Here is a 24,692-nt window from a genome sequence, read left to right on the forward strand (position 1 = left end):
AGTTGTTAATTCAGCAGCTCATAAATTGTAAAGACCATAAATTTAAAGTGGAATGGGATTGTATCAATTTATTAGAGACAAGCATTATGCGCATGGCTGTCAAAACACAATTCGATTTATTGGTATGGGAAAATGAATGCGCTGTAATGGAAAGTGAAATCGACAAGTGTGATAATAGAATTAAAAACAGCAGACAATTATTTACTGCGGTTGTTCTAGCAGCTAAATCGCAGCTGATACAAATAAGCGATATTAAATTAGAAAGCAAAGAAACGGCTGCGCTAATCATGAATGTTACTTTTGAAATAAGTCAAGAGAATAAAAACTCTAGTCTGATAACTCGTATAATGAATTTTGTGAAAGAAGAAGAAGAAAATTTATCAGCGGCCTCTCAGGATAACTCACTGGAGGCATTCTTTCATTTGCTACAGCCTCCTATCTCAATGCAGTATCTTAATAATTATACTTCCGACGAAGTAGTGTCAACTTTGGCACCTTTTCAAACACAGAACGTACAATGGATGGTATAAATCTTTAAGATTGTATAAAAAATGAAATGCCGACTGATTGTACTTTATCTAGTTAGGCAGAGAAGGCCACTATGCAGATAGTTTTGGAAATGTACGTCCAATTTCAGCAATTTTTGAGCAACCTCCTCTTCTACATGTGAACCTGAATGGCTCTATAGTAAACCAGATTACTGGAAAAATAGAAACAGATGTTTTGCGTATAAAAGAGCTTCAAGCATATTCATATAGAGGGGGTGTCTTGGCAGATGAAATGGGCTTGGGAAAGACTGTTTGGTAATGCATACATCTACAAAAAAGAAGTGCTATGCTTAAATTAATACTTGATTTTGATAAATTAGCGTCATTTCATTGCTTTCAAAACATAAACTAGACCAAAGCAACCCATTCCATCCAAACAGTAGCATGTTTCCCGGACTAGTTGTTTCTGGTGCAACGTTGATTATTGCGCCTGGCCCTATTATTGGACAATGGAGTACAGAAATCAAGAAGCATGCTATTGGTCGAAGCGTTTATATCTATAGCGGACGAGCAAATGGCGATTATATAGAAGCAGAAGAGCTTGCAAAGTACGATGTAGTGTTAACTCATTATGAAGTATGTTTAATTGATTGTCTGTTTCTATCGAGTTCTATTAACAGAAAAAATTGTAGACTTTTAGGACCGAAATTAACCATTCTAATCCTCCTCCTGACAGACCGCGTAGAAAAGGTATGTAAAAGATTGTTTAGATTATAATAACTAATACTTCTAAATTCTCAGCTGTGAAGTATAAGTTTAAATTAAGTCCATTGGTATCTATATGTTGGTTCAGATGTGTTCTTGATGAGGTATTGAATATAATTTCTAAAGAATCAAAGCACTTAACCAAGATATACTTCTAAAAGGCGCAAATGATTGAAGGAAACATTTCAAGAGTAGCTAGAATGGCTAAAATGATCCCCCGTTGGTACTCCTGGGCTGTTTCCGGCACCCCAATGAAGAAAAAATACACAGACTTGCGTGGAATTTATGAATTTCTGAACATTGAAAGAACATTCACTCCTAAATTATTCTCAAATTTTGTCACTAATAAAAAGATGACAAATATATTTTTTAGTTTTGCAGCGAGTACAATTAGAAGAAACGTCAAATCATTACTGGAAAACCAAATTCAAATCCCTATGCAGTATCGTCACGTAGTTCGTGTGCCCTTTTCTACCATAGAGCAGCATTACTACGATGATCTTTGGCGAGAGTGCCACCAAAGTGTTAATTTGGAATGGATGGATAGTATTAATTGGGTTTTACCAAAAGATGCATCATCAGAGACAGTTATGGCTTATAATACAGCAAAACAACGTTTAAGATCATGGGTCAACTAAAATTAAACATTATACAAAAACCAATATCCTAACACTTTTTTATAGCTTCTTGCTTTAAGACAAAATTGTATTCACCCATCGGTTATTTCAAATACACACCTACGTCTAGTACACAGTTATAATACAAACATTAACAATACGGAAGTACAACCATTGTCAGAAGTCTTGGATGGCATGAGAAGAATTGCTGATGAATCACTGGATAATCATCAGCATGCATATTTAAAGATGAAATTGAAACATGCTGGCATGCATGAAGTTCTAAAAGAATGGGAGACTGCGCTTAGCCTTTACTTAGCTGCTATTCCGAATGTCCTAGAAATTGAACAACAGCATCATGGCAGGATTCAGAAACATACAACTAAAAGTAAAGGGCTCACTAATACAGAAGATGATGAATACAACAAACATCTTAGTGGACTAAAGTTAATCCATTATCGCTGGATGCTCTTACTGCACCAATTCTATTTTTATACTGCTGGTGTTTACCATATCTTGAAACAAGAAGATGCAGAAACAGAATATTATAACCGTGCAAGCATTTTGCGTCAATCAATGCTTGAAAAAGTTGCTGCTAGAGTGAATAATGCAATGAAAGAGTTTTCAAAATCATCTCAAACTCTTATAACTAATGAAATCAAATACAAAGTTGGTCCCCGTGAATTCGAAATAGATACATCTATTTTAGAGCAAGTAGAACAGTATGAAGGTGTAGAAGATGAAGACGACGATCAAAACAAGCAATTGAAATCACAATATGATGCCAATGCATTTGAAAATGCTAGGAATATTGGCATTATCTTAGATAAGCAGTTAGACAAAATACACTATTTAAGAAACAAACTTTTACCTTTCTTGACAAAAAGCTTGGTTGATCAAGGAGAAGGTGAAGATGCAGCTGTTACAGGTTTGTTTGATATCTTTCAAAAGCTTATTTCTAGACTAACATTTAGTTTTTTATGAATAGGCGATGAATATACAGATTCATTAAATGAACAAGAAGTAAGAGCTTATTTAATCATTAACAAAAAGTTTATTTATTATATACATATAGATGTGTCAAGTATATCTAAACGCTTATCAAGCATTATTGCAAGATCGAAAGTTTATAATTAAAGGTAATCTAGTAATGACATATATTATCTTGTAAAAGCATGCTTTCTAACTTTGAGTAAAGGCACCGTTATACCGTTATCGGAGCAATTGGCAACTGATAAAGATAATGGCGAATTCATGAGTAAAGAAGCAGTGTTTATTCAGAAGTCAGAAAAAAGCTTTAGAGAGCAATTAAAGAAAGGAGCATCCTTCCGTGTAGATTGTATCAAGGACACGGAGCAGCATTTGAAACAGCTGAAGAATGGTTTGGGGAACATCTCTGAGGCTAAAGAAACAATCGATGTACTTAGCAATGAGTGTGACTGGATTAGAAGAATATTACCTGTTCAGACAAAACTGATCGATTATTTAGACGAGTAATTCTTCTATATTGATCTATCATTACACAAGCTAATGTTTATAAATTTAGTGATATTCGTAAAATTTCTTTACTACTCAATGCTCGTATAGCTTACTATAAGCAACTTCAACAAATTTCTGATACTTTATTGGTAAGAAACAAAACATATGTTTGTGGTAATACAATAAATGAAGCTGTTACCTTTAGGAATGGAAACACTCAAACCCAAGAGCAGAAATTGCAAATTTGGAAAAAAATCAAGAGAAAACAGAGCAACTGATAATACAGGCACAATCTAGAAGTCAATATTTTAAAGCCCTTTCTGAAGAGCAATCTCTAACAAGCCAGGATGACCAGAAAACTCAAAAAGATTGTCTGATTTGCCAAGATCCTATAGAAAAAGGCATGATTACATATTGGTAAATATAAAATTTCTAATTTTCTTCCATTTTAACATTGATCAAACCAATTTTTTTTCTTATAGTGGCCATACAGTAAGTACTAAATGTGAATTTTATAATAAATATGCATTCTCACTCTGCTTTCACGATTAGTCATGCTACGAATGTGGCATTACCTGGTTTAAAAGTAGCAGAAGATGCCATACCTGTAACAGGAAGGTTCTTCCAAATGAATGGTATACTATCTGTACGTATATTTACATGTATCAAAAACTTTTTTCGTCTTTTACTAAATATAATGGAAAGCCTATAAACAAGTTGAAGTTCTTGGTGATAATAGCCCTCAAAAAGGCAACAGCGAAAATAAGCGCAGCTTCGAAAATAGAAATAGCGAATCCAATTCTCAGATGTTATCAGAAATGCTGAAGGAAATAAATAAACAAAGTATAACTGGAGAGTTTGGAGCAAAATTGGATAGCATAATACGTCATATTCAATACATCAAGGAAACAAGCAATGGTAAATGCATTGTCTTTTCTCAATTTCCCAAAGTCATTGAAATGCTCAAGCACGGGCTGCAAAGAAATCATATAAACTGTATGACATTGGCGACAGGAAGAAAAAGGGCAGATGCAGATAAGTTTCAGAACGACCCAGACATGACAGTGATCTTGCTACATTCTCGAAGCCATTCAAGGTACATAAAACAAGTGCTATATCTTGAAAAAATAAGCGTGTTCTAATCTTTCGCATTTTAGTGGGCTTACCTTAGTAGCTGCTCACACAGTTTTCATTGTTGAGCCGGTTTTAAACGAAGCTCTAGAAAGACAAGCAATCAATCGCGTTCATCGTATTGGACAAACCCATGAAGTAATATATTTCATTATTTCTTTTAAAAGAAACTAATTCTAAATTCTAGACCAACGTATTTCATTACATTATACAGGATACTATAGAGGAACGCATACATTCAATTTACAACACAAAACAAAATAGAGATACAAATACTGCTTTAGCTGAAGGAGACTTGGAGTTATCAAAGTATTCAGAAGGAGGAGGAGAGTTTGTTCATGATGATGACCTGAGACGTTGTTTTACAGAAAATGAAACTTATGCGTTTGGTAGTTAATAGTTTTATTTATAATAAAGTTTAATGCTATAAATATGAAAGCATTGACTTACAACCTTTAGCCTATATACGACTTACTCCATGTAAATTGCCGCCTTCTACGTTATTGCTATAGACGACAGAGAGACAGAATCCGAGGACATTACGAGTATCTCTGGGATCAATAATGCCATCGTCCAAAAGGCGTGAAGATGTGTAATAAGCATCTGATTCAGCCTCAACTGATGCTTGAAATAATGCTTTTCGTTGATTTAGCAGTTCTTCATCGATTTTTTGCTTTGATCTAAAACAAAATAGATAATTAAAGGAACTTATATTTGTATTTAAAATAACACACGAACCTGGCTGCACTTTGTCTTGTAACAATATCAAGTACACCTGTCAACTGCTCTGCCCCCATGACGGAGCATTTTGAGTTAGGCCAAGAAAACAAAAACCTGTACAATAACAAATATATAAACACGAACTTAAGCTACTAGTTACTTATCATACCTAGGCTCGTAAGCACGACCATGCATGGCATAGTTACCGGCACCATAACTAGCCCCCATCATAATAGTAATGGCTGGTACTTTGGAATTACTGATTGCATTGATAAATTGAGAACCAGCTTTGACAATGCCTTCTTCTTCATATCTTTTTCCAACCATAAATCCGGTAATGTTTTGCATAAAAATCAGTGGAGTGTTTCTAATAACGTATCTTTAATATGTGTTGTTAGGATCTTAAAAATGACATACTTCGTATTACATAATTGAACAAATTGGGTAGCCTTGTTTGCCTCTTGATTAAATATCACATTGTTGTTGGCAAGAATGCCTACAGGGATACCTAACAAAAACCTACGCGTTGACTTAAGGTTTGAAACTGACGATGGAACTTACCATGAATGAAAGCCCAACCACAAACTAAATTTACGCCATAATTAGGTTTGAAGACTGTAAATCTAGAGCCATCGACAATACGGATAATAACCTCTGTAGCATCGAATGGAATGCGAATGTTTGCAGAAACAATGCCAAGAAGCTCTTCTATGTAAAGTGAAAGATAAACATTTAGCTTTTGTACTCTTTGCTTTGATAACTTTAAACTTGCCAGCATCATAATAAGGCTCTTCATATTCTCCTGTTAAATGTCTAAGAGGTAACTTTCCTTTTTGTTCCCAATTCAAATTAGCTATCCAATCACGAGCTTTACTAATTGCATCGTACTCATCCATGGCCAACTGATCGCTTAATCCAGATATGCGAGAATGCATATCAGCTCCTCCAAGGCTTTCAGCATCAGTAACTTCACCAGTCGCCATTTGGACTAAAGGAGGGCCACCCAAGAACACCTGTGCTTGTTTCTATAAAAAATAATATTACAAAAGTCTGCGCTTTATTGAGCACTTGAGATATGTAATTTTTTTTTATTATCACTTTTATTACCTTGACCATGATTGTATAATCACTCATACCTGGAATATAGGCACCGCCTGCTGTTGAATTACCAAAAACTACACAACAAGAAGGTATCCCAGCTTTTGATCTGAAAATAAATCAGTATACGGATGTTTAATTGTCACATATGTTTATTCACTTACTGCAAGGCTTGGTTACGGAAACCTGCACCACCTCTATGGAACACACGAAATTGCTGTTGTAAGTTAGCACCAGCCTAGTTTTCGCTTATTAATATCCTTAAAGCAATGGTTTATGAACATATTTAGTTGATTACACTTTGGGTTAATGTAACTGTTGGTAATCTGTTTTGCATGGCTATCTGATGAGAACGGCCGCTTTTCAAAACAGAGACTTCATTAGAAGCACCCCCAGCCATAGTTGGTACATTAGCAGATATCATGCAGATGACACCACTATTTATAAATGAGTATTAGTAAATAAGCGTAATATCCTTTGCATAATTTTACTTAACAAGACCAATACCGTTAACCACAGAGCCACCTTTTTTCATGTTTGTCATTAACTCAATTTTATTAACCGCTTATATCCATGCTTACCTAGAGTCATATCGTCTTGATCGTAACCGGCAAGAGCACAAAGTTCGAGAAATGGAGAATCCTCATCAAGGAGCAATTCAATGCGTTCACGGGCTTCATAAAGTAACACAGATAAAACATCAGCAAACTCCGTTAAAGAATAGCAAATATAAAATAAAAGACTTTCAGGTACCTGAAAGCTGTCCGCGTTTCTTATGAAGCGCAACATGCTTAGGCTTTCCTTCGCTTGTTGCTTCATTTAATCGCTCCTTCAGTTGGTTAATCAGCTTTTGCCACTCTACGATATTTTCTTTATATTCATGGCTTTCTTTATTAAGCAAGGTTGGATGTCGAGGGACGAGATGATTCAATAAAGTATTAGTGGACATTACACAGCAGTTGGAAACAAGAATAAAAAAAAAGCGATAAAAAAAATGGGTGAAAATAACGAGTGGGAGACCAGAAAAGGTGCTTGATGCAAATATAAATCGAATGAAATAGCAGTCACTTTCTAGAAAGGGTAAATTATGCTTTGGTCAGCCTATTCTGATAATTTTATTTCAAGAGTTGCTTCATATGTGCTTATATTTTGTTTCTACAAATATAGAAAGGTGGGTAATTTTTAAAGTTAAATGAATAAATAAGGTTTAGAAATTGAGCGACTACAATTCACTGTCTTGCCTCTTTAGCATGATTATTTTTGTAGTAATAATAAACCTGCCTCAACAAGAGACTGTTTGATGATAACATACACTTGTATTCTTGTAGGCTTGTATATTTATTGTCGTATCTCGCATGACATCATGACACAAGCAGGGGAAAGCAACCGTGGGATTCTCCTTTGTTTTCGTACTTTTTACAAACAAAAATTAATTGGTATGGGATTTAAGTTTCATAATCCGACTGTATTTCAGTAAATCAGGTATTCCAATAAAATGAGAAGACAAAAAAAAGTGACACAGGGTTTTTTAAGTATTTGATATGAGATAATTTCTCGTTTCTTTTTTCTTTCAGACCCATCTTTTTTAACAATAAAGTATTTGGATGCCAAGATGGAAAGATTAGATCCTTCATCATCCAATGACATAAGAGACAACAGTCAGCGGCCGAGATCAGCTTCAATACAGTCCTCAAGGTCGTGGCCATTGTTGCCTGTGCTTCAGGTTACAACCACCAATGGAAGCAATAATAATGCTGTTTTAGAAAATCATCATAGCGATAAAATGAACACAAAGACCGAAGAAAATAACGACAAAGATGATTCTTTTAGCAGCATAGACTCTGAATCGGATGCAGCCTCAGAGTATGATGTGTTTGAAGAAGTGAAAGATATCCCAATACGTCATAGTGGTAACAGAAACATGTCTGGAATAAGAACGAGTTCAGTTAAAAGTAAAAGACGAGATTCTACCGGAACGCTTGTAGAGGCTGCCTTGGATCAAGTCGAAGCCAGAGAGCGTCATGTTCGGTTTGGAGAGCATATCGCAGAAGCCGGGAATCTCGTTCAACGCATGTTGAGTACAAGAATAGGGGGCGACACAGGTACAAGTAATCGTATCTATCACAGCCACGATGACATAGAAGAATATCCAGAATGTCACCGCAGTGGATCAATTGAAGAGTCAGCTTCATATCAACAACCAATTACAAACACCGGTGGGAGTGTTCTAGCCAGCTTACTGAAACTAGAGAACCAAAGAAGACTAGCGATGCTCACAAAAAAGAATCCTGTCAAACGAAAAAAGGTAACGAAAGGAAATTAAAAGACTATATGTTGAAATGGATCTAATTGCTTGGCTTTTAAGAGCTCAAAGAAAAGACAAAAAAATAAGAAGCAGAAACCAGCATCAATGTACAATTTCAAAGTTTATGATAGTTCCGATGCTGTTAATCCATCAATACAAGCAATCAAACGGCCTGATCTTGTCCACCGGCCTACTAGTTGGCTATCTACACTGACTACAAGTAACCATCTAGTTCCTAGTTTACAAAAAAGAAAAATGACCAGCGCTGTCAGTATGTCACGGAGATCATCTATCGACAGCATGTTTACAACTGCTTCTCAATTTGAACCTATCACGTTAGAGGATCGAATTCGTATCACCTTTGAAATTGCCAACATATTACAAAAACAGGAATTTTTACGTAAGTTAGTTAAGGCACTGATGCTTTATGGAGCACCAGCACATCGCTTAGAGTATATCTTGCGGCAGGTTTCTCGCACACTGGGTGTAGATGCTGAATATGTTTATATACCTAACGTCATGTTCTTGACTTTCTTTGACCAGTCTACACATACAACCGAAACACACTTTATTCGTTCATCACAACTGTTCGATATGCATAAACTGGGAGAGATCTTTCGTCTTGAAAAATTGGTGTCGCATGGAGAAGTTTCAGTGGACGAAGCGCTTGAATTTATAGATAAGGTTGCAAATGAACCTCCTTTTTACCCTGTTTGGCTGAATCCATTCATTTATGCCTTGGCTAGTTTTTGTGGTTGTGTCATGTTCTACGGTGGACAATTCAAGGAAGGCGGTCTGTCTGCTGCATTAGCTAGTAGGTTTAATATGCCGGCATAGTATTCGAAAACACTAATCAAAATTTAAAAGTTTTCTTTGCCATCTACGAGTTGTTTACTGGACGTTACTTGAGTTTCCAACCTATTTGGGAAATCACTGTTTGTATATTTATTGGATTTGTCTCAAGAGGTAGCACAAAAAAAGAGAAAAAAATTAAATACCTACTAAAATTAATAATGGATAATCTTGGTTAGCCGTGTGGAGGTATGAATTTTGCTTTACACCAGTTGCTTTTGCCTCATTTATTATCATTTTACCCGGTTATTCCATGGCTGTCTCTATTATTGAACTAGTCTCTCGGCAACTTGTTAGTGGGGTTGTAAGAATGGTGTATGCCATTATTTATTCATTTTTGCTTGGATATGGTATTGAAATGGGGTCTGAACTATTTGGTACGATCGATCCAGAATCAGTTTCCCAGCAAGGCGTGGCCGCAGCCTGTGTAGCAGCAAATTCGTCTAATACGTGCAGAACCATCATTTCAAAGTGGTTCTATTTTCTAACGGTGCCACTTTTTGCGATTGCTTATTGTATCTATCTTGGTGCAAGGCCACCAAGGTGGCCCGTGATGGTATTTGTTGCAGTTGCAGGATTCGTTACAACATATGTCTTGGCCTGTTATACCTCTGCACCAAGTCAAGTTTTGCAGGTTGTGCCTGCATTTGTTGTTGGTCTTTTAGGTAATATTCTAAGTAAGCTTACAGGCAAGATGTCTTTGGATGCAGTTATATTGGGTGTAAGTATTAGAAGGCTTTATGTTAGACAAAACTGACACTGCTTTCTTTTATAACCAATAGGTTTTCTATATGGTTCCCGGTAGCTTAGGTAATCCAATGTTTACATTAATTTCGTGTTACTCACAAACTATACAGGTTTGAAAGCAGCACTGGGATTTTTTGGACAAAGCGGAACAGGGGAATTTGCAAACCAAGGAGCAGGGTTTGCGTTGAGTATGATTGAGACATCTATTGGTAAATATCTAAGGTGTATATGTGACGTATTCCTTACTATATTCTTTATACAGGTATATCCGTAGGACTGTTTGTTGCAACGCTTATTGTTTACCCTAAAGGAACTCAACACACGCCATTGATGAGTTTTTAAAAAGGAAAATAGACAAATATTATATAGAAACAATACTTTAATGCTTTACAATTTGTAATATTATAATTTATAATTTCAAAAATACATTGCCGCATGCTTTGATTTTTTTCTTCTTCTAACTAAAGCTATCTCATATTGGCTTTTATGTGGCACTTTAGCTTTTTATTCACACCTTGCAATATATCATCAAAAGGATGTTGTTTACATCTATAATAATTATACCATCGACTATTAAAGTTGCATGTGCATACAAGTAAGAGTGTAGTTAGCCTGTATCTTATATATTATGGCATGACATGATTGTTACTATTTTTAACACTTCTAATTTCTGCCAAGCAATAATATTATTGTTTTTAGCTATTATCATCAATCCGTTTTGAGAATTTCTTTCAGAACCTTGCTTTTACATGAGACATCAGCACATACAGAAATATGAATGAAACACATACTTGTAACGAATGATTAAATAGAGAAGTGATATTACCTTGTCAAGCATTGTAGTTTTGAAAGCTTTTTTAAAAAAAATTGTTTGATGTATTCATTCAGGACAAGATGTATGTAAAACCTGCCATCTTTTATTACAAGAGCTTTGCTAAGGGTGAAAATATGACTTTAGTAACCCACGATGAGGCATACAAAATGATGCTAAACAATGAAATAAAAGCGACCATTGTCCACATGGCCTCCGCTCCCCAATTTTCATATACGTATCCTCCAACAAGTGCACCTATTCCAGCGCCTACCCCGTTGAATGCTATGTTTAGTAATCCCTGAGATCGGCTTTTTAGACACTGAGGAGCAATGCTGTCAGCTTGCAGCGCACCAGCACTCCACGTCATTGAAAATCCAATGCCTACATACAATATGAGATTATAATAACGTAACAAAATAGATAGTTACCATGGAGTAATTGAGTTGCAGTTGCCAACCAAACACCAAAAGGTAGTTTAAGACAGATTATATATGTCAAACATCTGTATAATAAAATACTTTGTCCAGCAATCAACATATTACGGGAACCCATTCTGTAAAGTATCTAAGTTTACTGAATGAGTACCACCGATCCTATCCTCGTCTTTTCTGTACCTGTTTAGAGAAGAAAAAACAAATAACCTCAGTACTACTTCCTAAAGGGCCGAATAAGCCAACAATGGCAGGTGTCGCCTCTAAATCATTCTCCATATACAAGTATAAAAATGCCTGAACAACAGCAATAGAAAATCCCATCATCGACATAAATGTAAAGAATTTGATTGCTTCTGGTTCTTTTAATAAGGCCAATATAGACTGCTGCTGTTGCACTTGTTCTTCTTGCTGATACTCCTCTGCTAGTCTATCATCGTCTTCAATCAAAATGGGACTGGATGCTGTAGATCCATACTGATCATCTTTAATTGTTGTGTACTGTGGTTCAAATTCTGTTAACCATACGGTGGCAATAAAGGCTAGATTACAAAATGTAAAAACAATAAATAACGCATAAAGAGAATTTAATTTTTCAGCCAACAACCCAGTTAAGAAGACAGAAGAAGCAAAACCAATAGGAACACCAATCTTTTGACGTCCATACAACTCTTTTTGATCCGCCAAGACTCGTAGAACGACAGTATCAACCAGGGCAGCAATGACTGGATAGCCAAAGATTGCATAACCAAAGCAACCTATCGAAGTTAAAGTTATTCTAACCCACTCTTCTTCTGATACAAAAGGGACGACTCCGATAGATAAGATGCACTAATAGAAAGGTAAGATAAACGAAATTGCTATTTTTTTTTAATACTATTAAAGCAATAAACATATTCCTGGACATGATCTTTTTGTATTGACCCGTTCTATCTACGAGTGAAGTCCAATAAGGAAAAGCAAGAGAGGATATAAAAGGTGCTAAGGTATTATTTAGTAACAAAGTAAACACGTATTTTTTTACATTTACTGATTGAAAAAATAAAGCCTATTTTATCATTCCCAAGTCCTAATACTTTTTTATAAAATATAGGTAGAAACATTTGCCCTGAGCCGATGCATCCAATACTAAATACATTTAGAAGCTTAAGTCCTAAATAACGAGTGTTGAAGAGCATCCAAATAAATGTAAAAAAAGAAAAGGGAGTGCAACATTTTCTCTTTGATAACGCCTTTTTTTTTTTCCCTTTTTTTCAATCTCATCCAATCAAAAAAAAATCCATGATTTTATTTTATTTTACAAAAAGTCATTTATTTTAATCCATTTATTAAAGAACCAATACTACTTTGGTCTTGTTGTCCTTGTTGGTTTGAAAAAGGTGGCTGGTTACTTATAAAACCAAAATTATCCACTGAACTATGTAAAGGATGCTGTGATTGATATTGCATATAATTCACAACCGATTCACGATGATGATTGTCTTGCTGTTTGTCACTAGTGTTGTTATTGAATGGATGGTAATTGTATTCAAGTGGCTGTAATGTGTTAGCTTCTTTATCGTTGGTATTGAACGAAGGATAATTATACTCCATTGGCTGTAATGTGTTGTCATTGTTATGAAGTGGGTGAATAGGATTTAATAGTTGTACCAAATTGGGTGTGGCTAATCTCTCGTTGTTGTTGTGTCTACTTGCATTATTGTCTATTGCGGACTGTTGATTGTATATATCATTGTTACTGTTATTATCATTGGTGGTAGCAGTTGTGGTTGTAGTATTAACATTTGTTTCATTACCACCACTATTGTCGTTGTTATTGTTGGCAGCAATATCCGGCAACACATGAGGATGACCAAATGAAGTATGAGGAGGAAGATGGCGGTCTTGAAAAGTGCCATCATTTTGTAGATCAGGTCGATTGAAGGAATTGGTAGAAGAAGTGGAATAGTGACGATGATGGTGGTAAGATTGACGTGGTTGTGGGATCATGGGTGTGCTAGGAGAAGGTGTGACGTTGGGCGATATATTGGATGAAAAGTTCTGATTTTGTCCATATAAATTGATATTCGGAGATCTATTATCCATATCCAGCCTTGGAATAGGATAGACTGGTAAATGCTCACTACGTACTAATTGATCCACATGAGGATGTTCTTGTCCACGAATTGAACCGGCAGACATACTACGATAAGCATGATAATGACGACTTGATAACTCTGCATCATTTTGATCAAATATGGGTTCTACAAGAGGAGGAACTCTAAAGTTTTGTTTGACGAGTAGTTCGGGTGATATTTCCAAACTAGCAAGTTCAGGTACAGAAGAAGGTAGGCGCAATCTGTTCTCAAGTACTTCTCTTGGATTATAGTAGGATATCAGATGTTGTGCTACTCCATTGACGGTGATAGACATTGTTTTTTTAATTAAACCATCTTCTTTGAATTTATATGAATCTGAGAGAGAACCAATTAGTTGTTTCTCTTTTTGTCGATCAATAGATCCATCAAGACTAAAGCTTCTTCCACTTGTTACTGAAGAACTTGATAATTTTTTGTCTCCCGGTATTTTTTTATCCAACTCACGGTAAATAAGAAAGTTACCTAATATACGAGAAGGAGACCAGACACGACCGTCTGTCCAACGCTTGATACCTACGTATGATAATATATAAGAGAGAAACTCTTTTCTAATAAATTCCCTTTTCCTTTTGTACCTGATTCTCTTTCATCAAACACAAATATTGAACCAGATCGAATTAATTTTCTTTCACGTTCTTGAAGTCGTCTACATATTCTAGGAAGTAAGCCTCGTCGACAGCCTTCGAATATTAATAATACGTCTTGAGTTGTTTCAATGTAACCGTGAAAAGTTTCTGCCATCATTTGTTTTTCTTTTAGATGTCACGCTTAATCTCAAAATTAAACAAGTTCTTCTTTCTTAATAAGCACGTTTAAAAAAATTACTTACAAAGGTAGAAAAATAAAAAGAGAGAAAGAAAAAAAAAAGAGAAGGAGGCGAGGGGGGGAACCTAAACACAAGACATTAAAAAAATATAGCGAACATGTCACACATTATTCGAAAATAGAATAAGAACCTTTAAACATTCTTGTACGAAAAATTAAATAGTAAGGATTATTCATTGGCTCTGTCTAGTTCTTTCTTATACCAAACCTATTCAATAGAAAGTGTGGTATTTATTTTTTCTACAAGTGAGTTTTATAAAGCAATGTCGCATATTTATCATTAAATTCAGATTGTATATATTGTCCGATTGGGTACGGAGATTGTTCTGTGTGTATCCGTAAAAGAAAATAAAAAATAAAAAAAAATAAACAAATAATTAAGCATGCATTTTGAAGTGTTCTACATGTTTGCTATATTTTTATTAAATACAAAAAGGAAAAGAGAGTGGAGGGTATTTGTACAGCGTATTTTTATAAATTAATCATATTACTTTTACATCATACCACCCATTCCACCCATACCACCCATAGGAGGCATAGCAGGAGCACCACCCTTAGCAGGAGCATCAGTAATCATACATTCGGTAGTAGTCAAGAGAGAAGCAACACCAGAGGCATCAATCAAGGCAGTACGAACAACCTTAGTAGGATCGACAATACCGCGTTCAATCATGTCAACATATTCATTGGTAGAAGCATCATAGCCCCAGTTGATGTTATCAGGGTGTTCTTCCAAAAGTTTACCAGCAACGACGGAACCCTCTCCACCAGCATTATCAACAATGGTACGACAAGGGTTTTGAATGGCTTGACGGATAATGTTGATACCGAGTTGTTGATCAAAGTTAGCACCCTTCAAGGTATCAAGGCTCTTGGCGGCCTTCAAAAGAGCAACACCACCACCAGGAACAATACCTTCTTCAACAGCAGCACGAGTGGCACACAAGGCATCATCGAATCTATATCATATATCTATCAGTTTCCAGTCCTAAAGAACCTCATTCCTATTTTTACCTGTCTTTCTTTTCACCGACTTCGACTTCAGAGGAACCACCAACCTTGATGACAGCAACACCACCAGAGAGCTTAGCAAGACGTTCTTGGAGCTTCTCCTTTTCATATTCAGAGGTACTGGGATCTTCAATAGCACCACGGATTTGTTCACAGCGTTGAGCAATAGAGTCCTTGCTACCAGCACCGTTTAAGATGATGGTGTCTTCCTTGGTGATGGTGACAGAGCCAGTAGTACCAAAGAGTTCAGGGCTAGCCTTTTCCAACTTGACATCCAATTCATCAGAAAAGACGGTGGAGTTGGTCAAGATACCGATGTCACCCAAGATGGACTTGCGGTTATCACCAAAACCAGGGGCCTTGACAGCAGCAACTTGGATTTGTCCACGAAGCTTGTTCAAGATACAGGCAGCGAGAGCTTCACCATCAAGATCTTCAGCAACAATCAAGAGAGGACGACGTTGAGTAGCAGCGGTCTCAAGAGCAGGCAAGACGTCTTGAAGAAGAGAGATCTTCTTTTCGGACAACAAGATCAAGGGCTTTTCAAACTCAACCTTTTGAGTCTTAGTGTCGGTGATAAAGTAAGGGGAAATGAAACCACGGTCAAAGCGCATACCCTCAGTGACTTCCAATTCATCTTCAATGGTCTTTCCGGCCTTTACGGTAATAACACCTTCCTTACCAACGCGTTCCATAGCTTGAGCAATCATGTTACCAACATGCTTGTCACCATTAGCGGAAATAGTGGCAACCTACAGATAAATAGAATTAAATTTCACAATCTTTTTCATCTTATCGCCATCTACTTTACTTGAGCAACTTCTTGAGGGGTAGTAATGACTTTGGTGTGAGACTTTAAAAAGTCAACAACAGCATCAACAGCCATTTGGGCACCACGACGAAGATCCATTGGGTTGCAGCCAGCAGCAACGTTCTTGACACCTTCAGTGAAAATAGCGCGTGTCAAGACGGTGGCAGTGGTGGTACCATCACCAGCAATCTCGTTGGTCTTGCTAGCAACATCTTGAACAAGTCTATACACAACACCATGAATTCATGTTTCTTTTTCGTATAAAATAAGTTACCTAGCACCCAAGTTTTCAAATTTGTCTTCCAAAACAATGGATTTAGCAACAGTAACACCATCCTTGGTAATTTTGGGAGAACCATAGGGTTGTTCAATTAAAACATTACGACCCTTAGGACCGAGAGTGACAGCAACGGATTTAGCCAAGACATCAACACCCTTCAAGAGAGCAGCGCGACCTTCAACACCAAATTTGATATCCTTGTGAGTAGAATAAAGACGGCGGAGGACACCAGTTGAGGAAGGTTGACGAAGAGCCTTAGCAGCCAAACGGTTCATTTTTAAACTTGTATGAAGAAGTAGAGAAAAATGCAAAAGAGATGGAAAAAGGGTGGGGAATTAAATAAATCTTCTTGACCCCGGACGACTTGAATTTGGTAGAAAGGCCTAGAAACAGTGGCTTAGTTTTCAGTTACCAGTTAATGCAAAGCAATTTTTTCTTTCTATATTTGACAGCAAACAAGAGATTCATGAGATGTTGAACAATCTATAAGACTTATCCTTACAGTTCTTACTCCTTTTTGTGCAGAATAATGCTATATTGTTTTCGTTCTTTTGTATTCTCTCATCAACTTTTTTTTTTTCCCACAATGCTTGGTTTCTGAAGGGGAGCTTCAATTTACGGAAAAAAGAATACAAAAGTTCCATGCTTTCATAGTTAATTTAAACAAGCAAAAGAAAGAGAAAATTTCTATAAATTAGTTCTTCAAAGTAAGTCCATGTGAAGTCATCTCGTAGGACTTGTATCATTTTTTTTTTCTTTCGCAGCTGAACTTTTTATACAGAGATTCAATATTATAATAACGCTCTAGTAAGCATACTATTGATATGAATTATAACACTTTTAAATAAATAAAAAGTCTGTGTATTGGATTGGGTATGTTCTTTTTCTTTTGTTCTTTATATTTAAAATTGATCACATATTACCATGAGCGGGTATCACTTGTTTGACGCTTTCGATACTTGATTTATTAACACAAACAATCACAGAAGTTTTATGAGCTTATGCTCAAATCTGTTTAATTAAACAGTTCAATTAAAGAATTATGACAACAAAAAACATATGATGGACCTTGGATAAGTTGTTAAAAAAAAAAGGGCGCAGTAAAATTAGAGTCTATCAATAATAAACATTTGGTCCATCAGTCATCGCTGCGGATTTGATTGATATTTCACTACTTGTATTATCCATAAGAAATAGAGCTTCTTTCTCGAGAGTATAATAAGATACATGTTTAATATTAGGAATCATTGTATATATGTGTAACAGGGTCCGATAAGATTAGGTAATGCATTAAAAAATGTCAAACCTATCATATGAAGTAACTAAACAATGACGGTAAACCTTTTTCACTCTCAACTTCATTTTTTTTTTTTATTTTCTTTTTCTTTTTTATTTTTTCCATTTCTCTTTTCCTTTCTTTTAAAAGAAAACAAATATGGCTTCACAAAACATCAACATTGCATTCAAACATAATTCAACGTAAGCCACAGAAAAACAACCAAAAAAAAAGACTGATTTTTTTTTTTTAAAAAAAAAAATAGCAACAACAATGGAACTGGAGCAACTGCCATGTCTTACTCACCTTCTTCACATACCATGCCAGCTATTTTTCAACATAGAGATAGCTTTGTTCACCAAAGAGAATTAGAATCAAATTTTTGCAGCGATCTAATCTGTTGTGGGTCACATATAAAAGATCTTCATGAATTACTTCACCATTATGAAGAGCATCACCATGCACCAATAGTCGAAGAACCAACCGAACCAAAACAAAACAACCCTTCTCCTGCTCCTCCTCCACAGCCAATGGAAGATATTGATACTTTCCCTATTCCACTTACTACGGCCCATGAAACTGTTTCAGTTGCTCCGCTGCTAAGAAGTTTTGGAAGTTTTCGAGACGAGGAGGAGCCTAGCAACAAAGCGACAACAAGTGTGGGTTCAATGAGCCCTAGTAGAAACAAAAAAGTCATTGTTAGTCACACAGAAGAGATTTTAAAGCAAGCGCTGCCCAATTTAATGAATTCTGATAGTAGCGGTGAGCATGGGCCTGATCTGCGCTTTTTTAGTTCAGAAGTGTTGTATCAGACATGCGGTAAGTGGCAAATGAATGCCTTACGACAAGGAAACTTACTTTGTGTTGTAGATGATGGACAGGATAAACCTTATAAATGCCAAATAGCAGGATGTGATAAAGCATATAAGAATGCTAATGGTTTAAAGTATCATCGTATGCATGGTCATTCAGAAGAAGATGAATTAAAAGATGCTCAAAAGCCTTATGTATGCACTATTGGCTATTGTAATAAGCGATACAAAAACTTGAATGGACTCAAGTACCATATTGAACATTCACATATCGCTAAATTAAAGCAACAATCATTAGATATACAACCCTGGCAAGCATTCTCTAATCACTAATAAATACTTTTTCTTGCTTTCTTTATTTTGCACAAATCAACAGAAACACCAATGTTACTCTGGCTGTATGTATATTATTGTTCTTTTCTAAAATTGAATCATAATAATGAAAATAATAAATGTAAAATAACGTTTCATCAACTTTTTAAAAATAAAGATCAGCTTGTTTAAGAAATCTGACTGACAAAGTCTCATTTAGTAATGGTACGAATATACGCATTATAATTATTATACATATGTGCTATTAAGTTTACATTAGAAAGTAAACATTGGACTATTTTGTATTTCGTAATTACTTGCAAAGATGAACACAAAAAAAAAAATTGTTGTAGCTTATGTATCAATTTGTATTAAAATCTACCTACCCTCAGCCATTATTATTGGAGGAAAGGATGAGTAAAGTGACAAAAGTCATTATGTTGGAACAAGTGCATTATAGTACAAAATGCAAAATAAAGTCCAACTCAAGAGCCTAGAAGATCAAGAAGTGAATTCATTGGTAATATTATTAAATAAACCACACGATCAGAAAATATCAAGAGAATAAAATAAAGTACTTTTTTTTTATTTAAAAAAAATAGAAAACATAGTTTTTTTTATAAAGATTGATTGAATATTAACAAAAAGGAAAAACTTTTTTTTATACATGAATACAGCTTGTTTGGAGATAAACTAACAAAATTGTTTTCTTAGCGCCAGATAAAATAAAAATATTCAAGTCTGATTATCATCTGAAACCAAAAGAGAAAACGTATACAATGCAATTGGCTTGATTCATATTGTAATACATTTTGAGAGACAAATGGTACCTGAAAAACCATTCAAATGATATCTGAGCAGTTTCTCTTGTCTTTTTGCTAAGAAACATGTGAAAAAATGCCAAGAGATTGGAAACAAGTGAGTATCATAACATATGGTGGGCTTATAATTGAATAAAGCAAATCTTAATGATAAATAATCTATATATTTAGCCCCTCTTTATTGTACATATTTATCAGTTTCAAATGACATGTACACAATGAGTACAATGCTCATATTTTATGAAGACCATATTCCTTTCTCTCTTCAATTGAGACTAATCTGTGAGACCAAGTATTCATCGAATAAAACATTCATTAAAATGTTTTACAAAGATGACATCAAGAAACAAAAACATTATAGAATGGCCCGATAGAAAGAAACAGATATCAAGCAAAATACCTGACTGTTTAAACCGTTTAAATAGCCGGATACCCGCTTAAAAAGGAAAAAAAGTTTATTTCCCGGAGAGTTTATCCTTTTTTTTTTTTCTTTTCTTTTTACTTTTTTTTTTTAATAAAATGGAAAATGAGTCAATAGAAGAAACTATTTCTTTAGCTATTCAACTAGAAGAAAAGGGACAAATTAAAGTAAATAGAAATAGAATTGTTTTTTAATACATGTTTTTAACCCTGAAATATTATGAACACTAGGACGCTTACTTTTCTTTTACTTCATTAAGTCAAAAAGCAATTCAGTCATTAACAGAAGTAAAATTTGTACATTCATGTAAATAAGAGAGAAACAGTCAGTTATCAAATGAAACACAAGCTAAATTGTTTTTTTTAGCTATTGTATCCAGTCCTAAGCAGCATGCTATTCTTATTTCAACAATAAAGTCATGTTTAAACCACATCGAATACATTATCGAAACTCATTCACCCAAAGCAATAAGCAGACAAACTACCGGTGACTCCAAGGGTCCTCCTCCACCACTACCACCAAAACCATCAAGAATACAAAAACCACTTGTACCACCCAAGCCTGCTCGTGTTGCTCGACCTTCTTCAACCATTACAGCAAATAAAAAGGAACAATTGGGGATAAATGGTAATCGCTTTCATAATGCAATCGGGATAAATAGAATGTTCCTAATGTATTTTGATTAGAAAACTCGATGACGAGCGATAATACAATAGTTAAACCACGTGTAAATTTTAGCAATAACATCAGTCGACCTATCAGTCTACCATTATCTGGTCAACAGCCTCAATCCAATTTATATAATACCAGACCACAGACCGAATACTCGAGCGATATTTATCATGCTGCTAATAGAGCCGTTTCCATTGTAGCTGAGGGTGAAGTTGACCCTAATTATCTTGTGCCAGCACAGACAAATGCAGGTGACAGCTTAACCCCAGCCACCGTCTCCTCAATGAATACAGATCATGTCCCTCTTATCCCAGCTCCGCCTTTGCTCACCACACATCGTGATTTACAGTCTAAATTAGATGATTTGGAAGAGAAAGTCAGAAAATGTCGAATGCGAAAACAGAGTATCAAGGAAGGGAAGGTATATCAATTGGAAAATATGACAGAGGAAAGTTTGGATCAAATGATTGCACAGTACCTTCGATTGATTGCAGAAATTAAAGTCACATTGAATGGCGTACGAACAACATACATAAGTGCTGCCACGATACCAACTGTGCTTCAATTTCAAGCCCACATCATTGCCTATCAGCTTACATTGATTGAATCTTCGATATTTAATGCAATCCCTCCGCGTGCCTTGCTAGAGCATTCGTCCAAGCATCCTCATTCTCGTATTGTAGCATCCACTGATTTCTTCAATTACGTCACCCGTTGCATAGAGCACTCTATATTATTACCGCAAGAAGCATCCGTACGTGCACAACTCATTCACTATTGGATTAAAGTAGCTTCTCGCTGCTTAGATGTAAATAACTATCAAACACTCAAAGCAATTATATCTGCATTAAACACGCCGCCTGTGCAACGACTCAAGCGAACCTGGTCTTATATTCCAAAAAAGAGTTCAGTCAAATTGGACGCTTTAAACGATTTAATGTCCGAAGCAAACAACTATGGTGCTTATCGTGAACATATGGGTATGGTTAACACAGCCGTTGTCAATGGAAAGAGTGTTCAGTTGATTCGTGACGAACATTTTTCAAGACCTACTGTCCCCTTCTTGGGTACCTTTATTCATGACATCACCTATCTTTTGGCTGCCTTTAAATCAAATCCTGCATCAGGCATTATGCCGCCAGAACAAGAGCCCAGGATTCAAGAAGTCCTGAGCACCATGGAACGGTTTCAAACGGGTCCCAGATATACACCCCATATGCCTATCTCGCTACTGAAATCATCTCAAAAGCATCATTTTAGACCTGCTATTTCCAATGCACTTCACCGCGGTGCTTCTCGTATACAACGTATCAGTGGTGGCAACATATTTGGCTTTGATTCGAGCAATAATAGTAGCAGTAGTGGCATTAGCTCATCTAGTTTGAGCTTGTCAAGTGATAGAGAGGGTGATGATGAAGATAGCAACTTGGAAGAGCAACAAAGGATGGCTACTCAATATATCTTGATGCGACCCTGGGTGAGTCAGAACACGGTGGATGAGCTCAGCACGTTGCGTGAACCACCTCAGATGAAAAACAATAGTCTACACGGCTCTCGCAGTAACAGTAATGGTCCTACGAGCTCCATTAGCATGAATCGTACAAGTTCCATGTTTAGCAATGCAAGTTCCAATGTTCGTTTTAGTACTGGTTCTACATCTCTCAATACCATGAGTGGCAGTGGAGGAGATAGTCGACCAGGAAGCATGGATGGCTACACTTAGTTTTACTGTTGTAAGCACTTTTTGATCATTTAATAATAGCAAGAAACAAGCAAAATATACCAAGAATACGATTTAATCATTTAAATCTTTTGTATCAATAAACCGGGCCCTGTTGCGCTATATATTATCACAAACAACATTTGCTAGAATCCGTTTCATGTCCAAACTTTTTTTTTTGTGTATTGCTTTTTGCCTTGTTAAATTGTTAATGAAACCAATTTCCTACTGTAAATATGCAGACTTTGATTTTTGACTCCGAAGGTCAATGGAAATCTAATGCAAGGTTTAAAATTGAAAGGTGCATTAAATTTAAGACATGCTTTAATTTTAAAGCATACTACAAAATGCATAAAGACCTTACACAGTCAAACACTTAACGACTTCACTTTTGATTATTTTTAAATAAATACGATTCAAAGCAAATCTTTTTTTATTCTTCTATTATCTTACTAACCATCAAGAATCAGTCAAGTCCCTTGAAGCTAATTATCTTTATTGTATCTCCTTTAAAGCTGATATCAAGATGGATCTACTTTAAACAAGATCTGGTGGTCACTCCTATCAATAAAATGCTCAACTTTAAATTTACTTTATATCCAATACTATTTTAAACTTTTTTTACAAATACACAAGGCCTAAACAGAAAACAAGCTGTTACATTACAATTATCTTTAACCTTTCTTTTTTTTTAAAAAAAAAAGTTCAAAAAAGGCCTAGAATCAATACAAAAGGAAACATTAAATGCTCATGTACAGGATAAAGCAAAACAAATGAGAAATGATTTTAGATTACTCATGTTTTATATTTAAAAATAGGCTAAAGATCAATAAAAAGAAACAAAATACAGTTAAGAGATCAATGGTTTCAAACTAATATGTCTCTTTTATTTTAGAGTAAAATATTTTTTATTCGTCAGTTGGTCCTTTTGGTTCTTCAGGTTTGTCATTGGATTCCGCTTAAATAGAAAATAAAACTTAGTATACACACGCTCACCTTGGGCATTTCCTTTTTAATTACCTTCTTGAAGATCTGAAGTCCACAAAGTCAAGTTATCTCTTAATAGTTGCATAATTAAAGTAGAGTCCTTGTAAGATTCTTCACTCAAAGTGTCAAGCTCGGCAATAGCGTCATCAAAGGCTTGCTTGGCCAAATGACAAGCACGGTCAGGTGAATTCAAGATTTCGTAATAAAAGACAGAAAAGTTCAAAGCAAGGCCGAGTCGAATAGGATGAGTAGTGGCCAACTCAACTTGAGCAACCTCAGTAGCTTTTTTATAAGCTTCATGAGCCAAATTAGCAGCATCTTTACGTTCGTCACCAGTAGCATATTCAGCTACGTAACGATGATAATCACCTTTCCTATATAATTAAGAATAGCATGTCAAGTTCATGTGCTAATTCAATGTGAAAGTATGACCTACATCTTGTAATAAAAGACCTTGGCTTCACCGTCACCTGCGGCAGGAATTAAATGATCGGATAAGAGAGCCAAGATATCAGCACAAACTTCATAAAGTTCATTTTCAATCTTATTTCTGTATTCTTTAATTTTTGTAACTTGAGTCTCATGGCCTTTGCTTTCTTCTTTTTGCTCAATAGATGAAACAATTCTCCATGAAGCACGACGAGCACCAATCACATTTTTGTACGCGACAGATAAGAGATTTCGTTCTTCTACTGTTAAATCGACGCCCATCTGATCATAAAATATGAGCATAATTTCCTTTTTCTTATTCAAGTAAAACTTACCTTTGCAACTTCCTTCATGTAAGAAACCATTTCTATAATACTGTATTATTTGATATCTGTCTCTCATTTTTAAGCTATTTATTAACCTACCATCGTAGCGTTCTGCTTGTTCAGCAATCTTTGCCATATAAACCTTTTTTAAAAAAAGTAGTTGTTAATTATTCATCCTCATCTGTAATTAGTCAAACTATTATTACTTTGTCTGTACGTTCCTATTAAAGACAGTTAACCTCCATATTTGCTCTCTTTTTAGCTTATAATACTTACAGTAGCCATTATTATTTAGTTTTTCTTAAAAAAAAAAGAGGATAAGAAGAAAGAAAAAGAACAAACAGAATAAAGGGCAATAAAAAAGACACAGCGACAGTGACGTATGCTTCGCGTCGGTATTTAAA

General features: G+C 35.5%; 10 protein-coding genes across 10 annotated transcripts; 5 read left to right on the forward strand and 5 right to left on the reverse strand.

Moving 5' to 3' along the window:
- Window positions 1-1,453: 1,453 nt before the first annotated feature.
- RO3G_06867 (uncharacterized protein) lies at window positions 1,454-3,041 on the forward strand (the record flags this gene model as incomplete). Its single annotated transcript, XM_067661457.1, has 4 exons — window positions 1,454-1,810; window positions 1,937-2,798; window positions 2,859-2,893; window positions 2,946-3,041. The coding sequence occupies 4 exons, from the start codon at window positions 1,454-1,456 to the stop codon at window positions 3,039-3,041; spliced, it is 1,350 nt and encodes a 449-aa protein (XP_067517558.1).
- Window positions 3,042-3,872: 831 nt separating this feature from the next.
- Window positions 3,873-4,877, forward strand: RO3G_06868 (uncharacterized protein; the record flags this gene model as incomplete). The annotated part of the gene is made up of 5 exons (XM_067661458.1): window positions 3,873-3,984; window positions 4,055-4,267; window positions 4,364-4,445; window positions 4,507-4,618; window positions 4,668-4,877. 5 exons carry the CDS (start codon window positions 3,873-3,875, stop codon window positions 4,875-4,877), a joined length of 729 nt encoding a protein of 242 aa, XP_067517559.1.
- A 21-nt stretch (window positions 4,878-4,898) lies between these two features.
- RO3G_06869 (uncharacterized protein) lies at window positions 4,899-7,087 on the reverse strand (the record flags this gene model as incomplete). The annotated part of the gene is made up of 12 exons (XM_067661459.1): window positions 4,899-4,904; window positions 4,956-5,160; window positions 5,219-5,314; window positions 5,370-5,567; window positions 5,618-5,708; window positions 5,762-5,908; window positions 6,075-6,225; window positions 6,308-6,407; window positions 6,463-6,536; window positions 6,597-6,735; window positions 6,790-6,823; window positions 6,880-7,087. The coding sequence occupies 12 exons, from the start codon at window positions 7,085-7,087 to the stop codon at window positions 4,899-4,901; spliced, it is 1,449 nt and encodes a 482-aa protein (XP_067517560.1).
- A 1,789-nt stretch (window positions 7,088-8,876) lies between these two features.
- RO3G_06870 (uncharacterized protein) lies at window positions 8,877-10,544 on the forward strand (the record flags this gene model as incomplete). The annotated part of the gene is made up of 6 exons (XM_067661460.1): window positions 8,877-9,417; window positions 9,471-9,569; window positions 9,668-10,176; window positions 10,238-10,265; window positions 10,313-10,411; window positions 10,465-10,544. 6 exons carry the CDS (start codon window positions 8,877-8,879, stop codon window positions 10,542-10,544), a joined length of 1,356 nt encoding a protein of 451 aa, XP_067517561.1.
- A 1,010-nt stretch (window positions 10,545-11,554) lies between these two features.
- On the reverse strand, window positions 11,555-12,354 carry RO3G_06871 (uncharacterized protein; the record flags this gene model as incomplete). Its single annotated transcript, XM_067661461.1, has 3 exons — window positions 11,555-11,569; window positions 11,631-12,278; window positions 12,325-12,354. The coding sequence occupies 3 exons, from the start codon at window positions 12,352-12,354 to the stop codon at window positions 11,555-11,557; spliced, it is 693 nt and encodes a 230-aa protein (XP_067517562.1).
- A 404-nt stretch (window positions 12,355-12,758) lies between these two features.
- RO3G_06872 (uncharacterized protein) lies at window positions 12,759-14,329 on the reverse strand (the record flags this gene model as incomplete). The annotated part of the gene is made up of 2 exons (XM_067661462.1): window positions 12,759-14,098; window positions 14,161-14,329. 2 exons carry the CDS (start codon window positions 14,327-14,329, stop codon window positions 12,759-12,761), a joined length of 1,509 nt encoding a protein of 502 aa, XP_067517563.1.
- Window positions 14,330-14,903: 574 nt separating this feature from the next.
- On the reverse strand, window positions 14,904-16,787 carry RO3G_06873 (hsp60-like protein; the record flags this gene model as incomplete). Its single annotated transcript, XM_067661463.1, has 4 exons — window positions 14,904-15,369; window positions 15,425-16,173; window positions 16,233-16,455; window positions 16,507-16,787. The coding sequence occupies 4 exons, from the start codon at window positions 16,785-16,787 to the stop codon at window positions 14,904-14,906; spliced, it is 1,719 nt and encodes a 572-aa protein (XP_067517564.1).
- Window positions 16,788-17,947: 1,160 nt separating this feature from the next.
- On the forward strand, window positions 17,948-18,933 carry RO3G_06874 (uncharacterized protein; the record flags this gene model as incomplete). The annotated part of the gene is made up of 3 exons (XM_067661464.1): window positions 17,948-17,991; window positions 18,177-18,607; window positions 18,659-18,933. The coding sequence occupies 3 exons, from the start codon at window positions 17,948-17,950 to the stop codon at window positions 18,931-18,933; spliced, it is 750 nt and encodes a 249-aa protein (XP_067517565.1).
- A 1,319-nt stretch (window positions 18,934-20,252) lies between these two features.
- RO3G_06875 (uncharacterized protein) lies at window positions 20,253-22,549 on the forward strand (the record flags this gene model as incomplete). The annotated part of the gene is made up of 4 exons (XM_067661465.1): window positions 20,253-20,321; window positions 20,385-20,460; window positions 20,521-20,781; window positions 20,841-22,549. 4 exons carry the CDS (start codon window positions 20,253-20,255, stop codon window positions 22,547-22,549), a joined length of 2,115 nt encoding a protein of 704 aa, XP_067517566.1.
- A 905-nt stretch (window positions 22,550-23,454) lies between these two features.
- RO3G_06876 (14-3-3 family protein epsilon) lies at window positions 23,455-24,573 on the reverse strand (the record flags this gene model as incomplete). Its single annotated transcript, XM_067661466.1, has 7 exons — window positions 23,455-23,504; window positions 23,567-23,907; window positions 23,970-24,244; window positions 24,298-24,329; window positions 24,388-24,430; window positions 24,495-24,509; window positions 24,565-24,573. 7 exons carry the CDS (start codon window positions 24,571-24,573, stop codon window positions 23,455-23,457), a joined length of 765 nt encoding a protein of 254 aa, XP_067517567.1.
- Window positions 24,574-24,692: the final 119 nt, after the last annotated feature.

The sequence above is a fragment of the Rhizopus delemar genome, genomic scaffold, assembly GCF_000149305.1.
Source record: "Rhizopus delemar RA 99-880 supercont3.5 genomic scaffold, whole genome shotgun sequence".
Taxonomy (NCBI): Eukaryota; Fungi; Mucoromycota; class Mucoromycetes; order Mucorales; family Rhizopodaceae; genus Rhizopus; species Rhizopus delemar.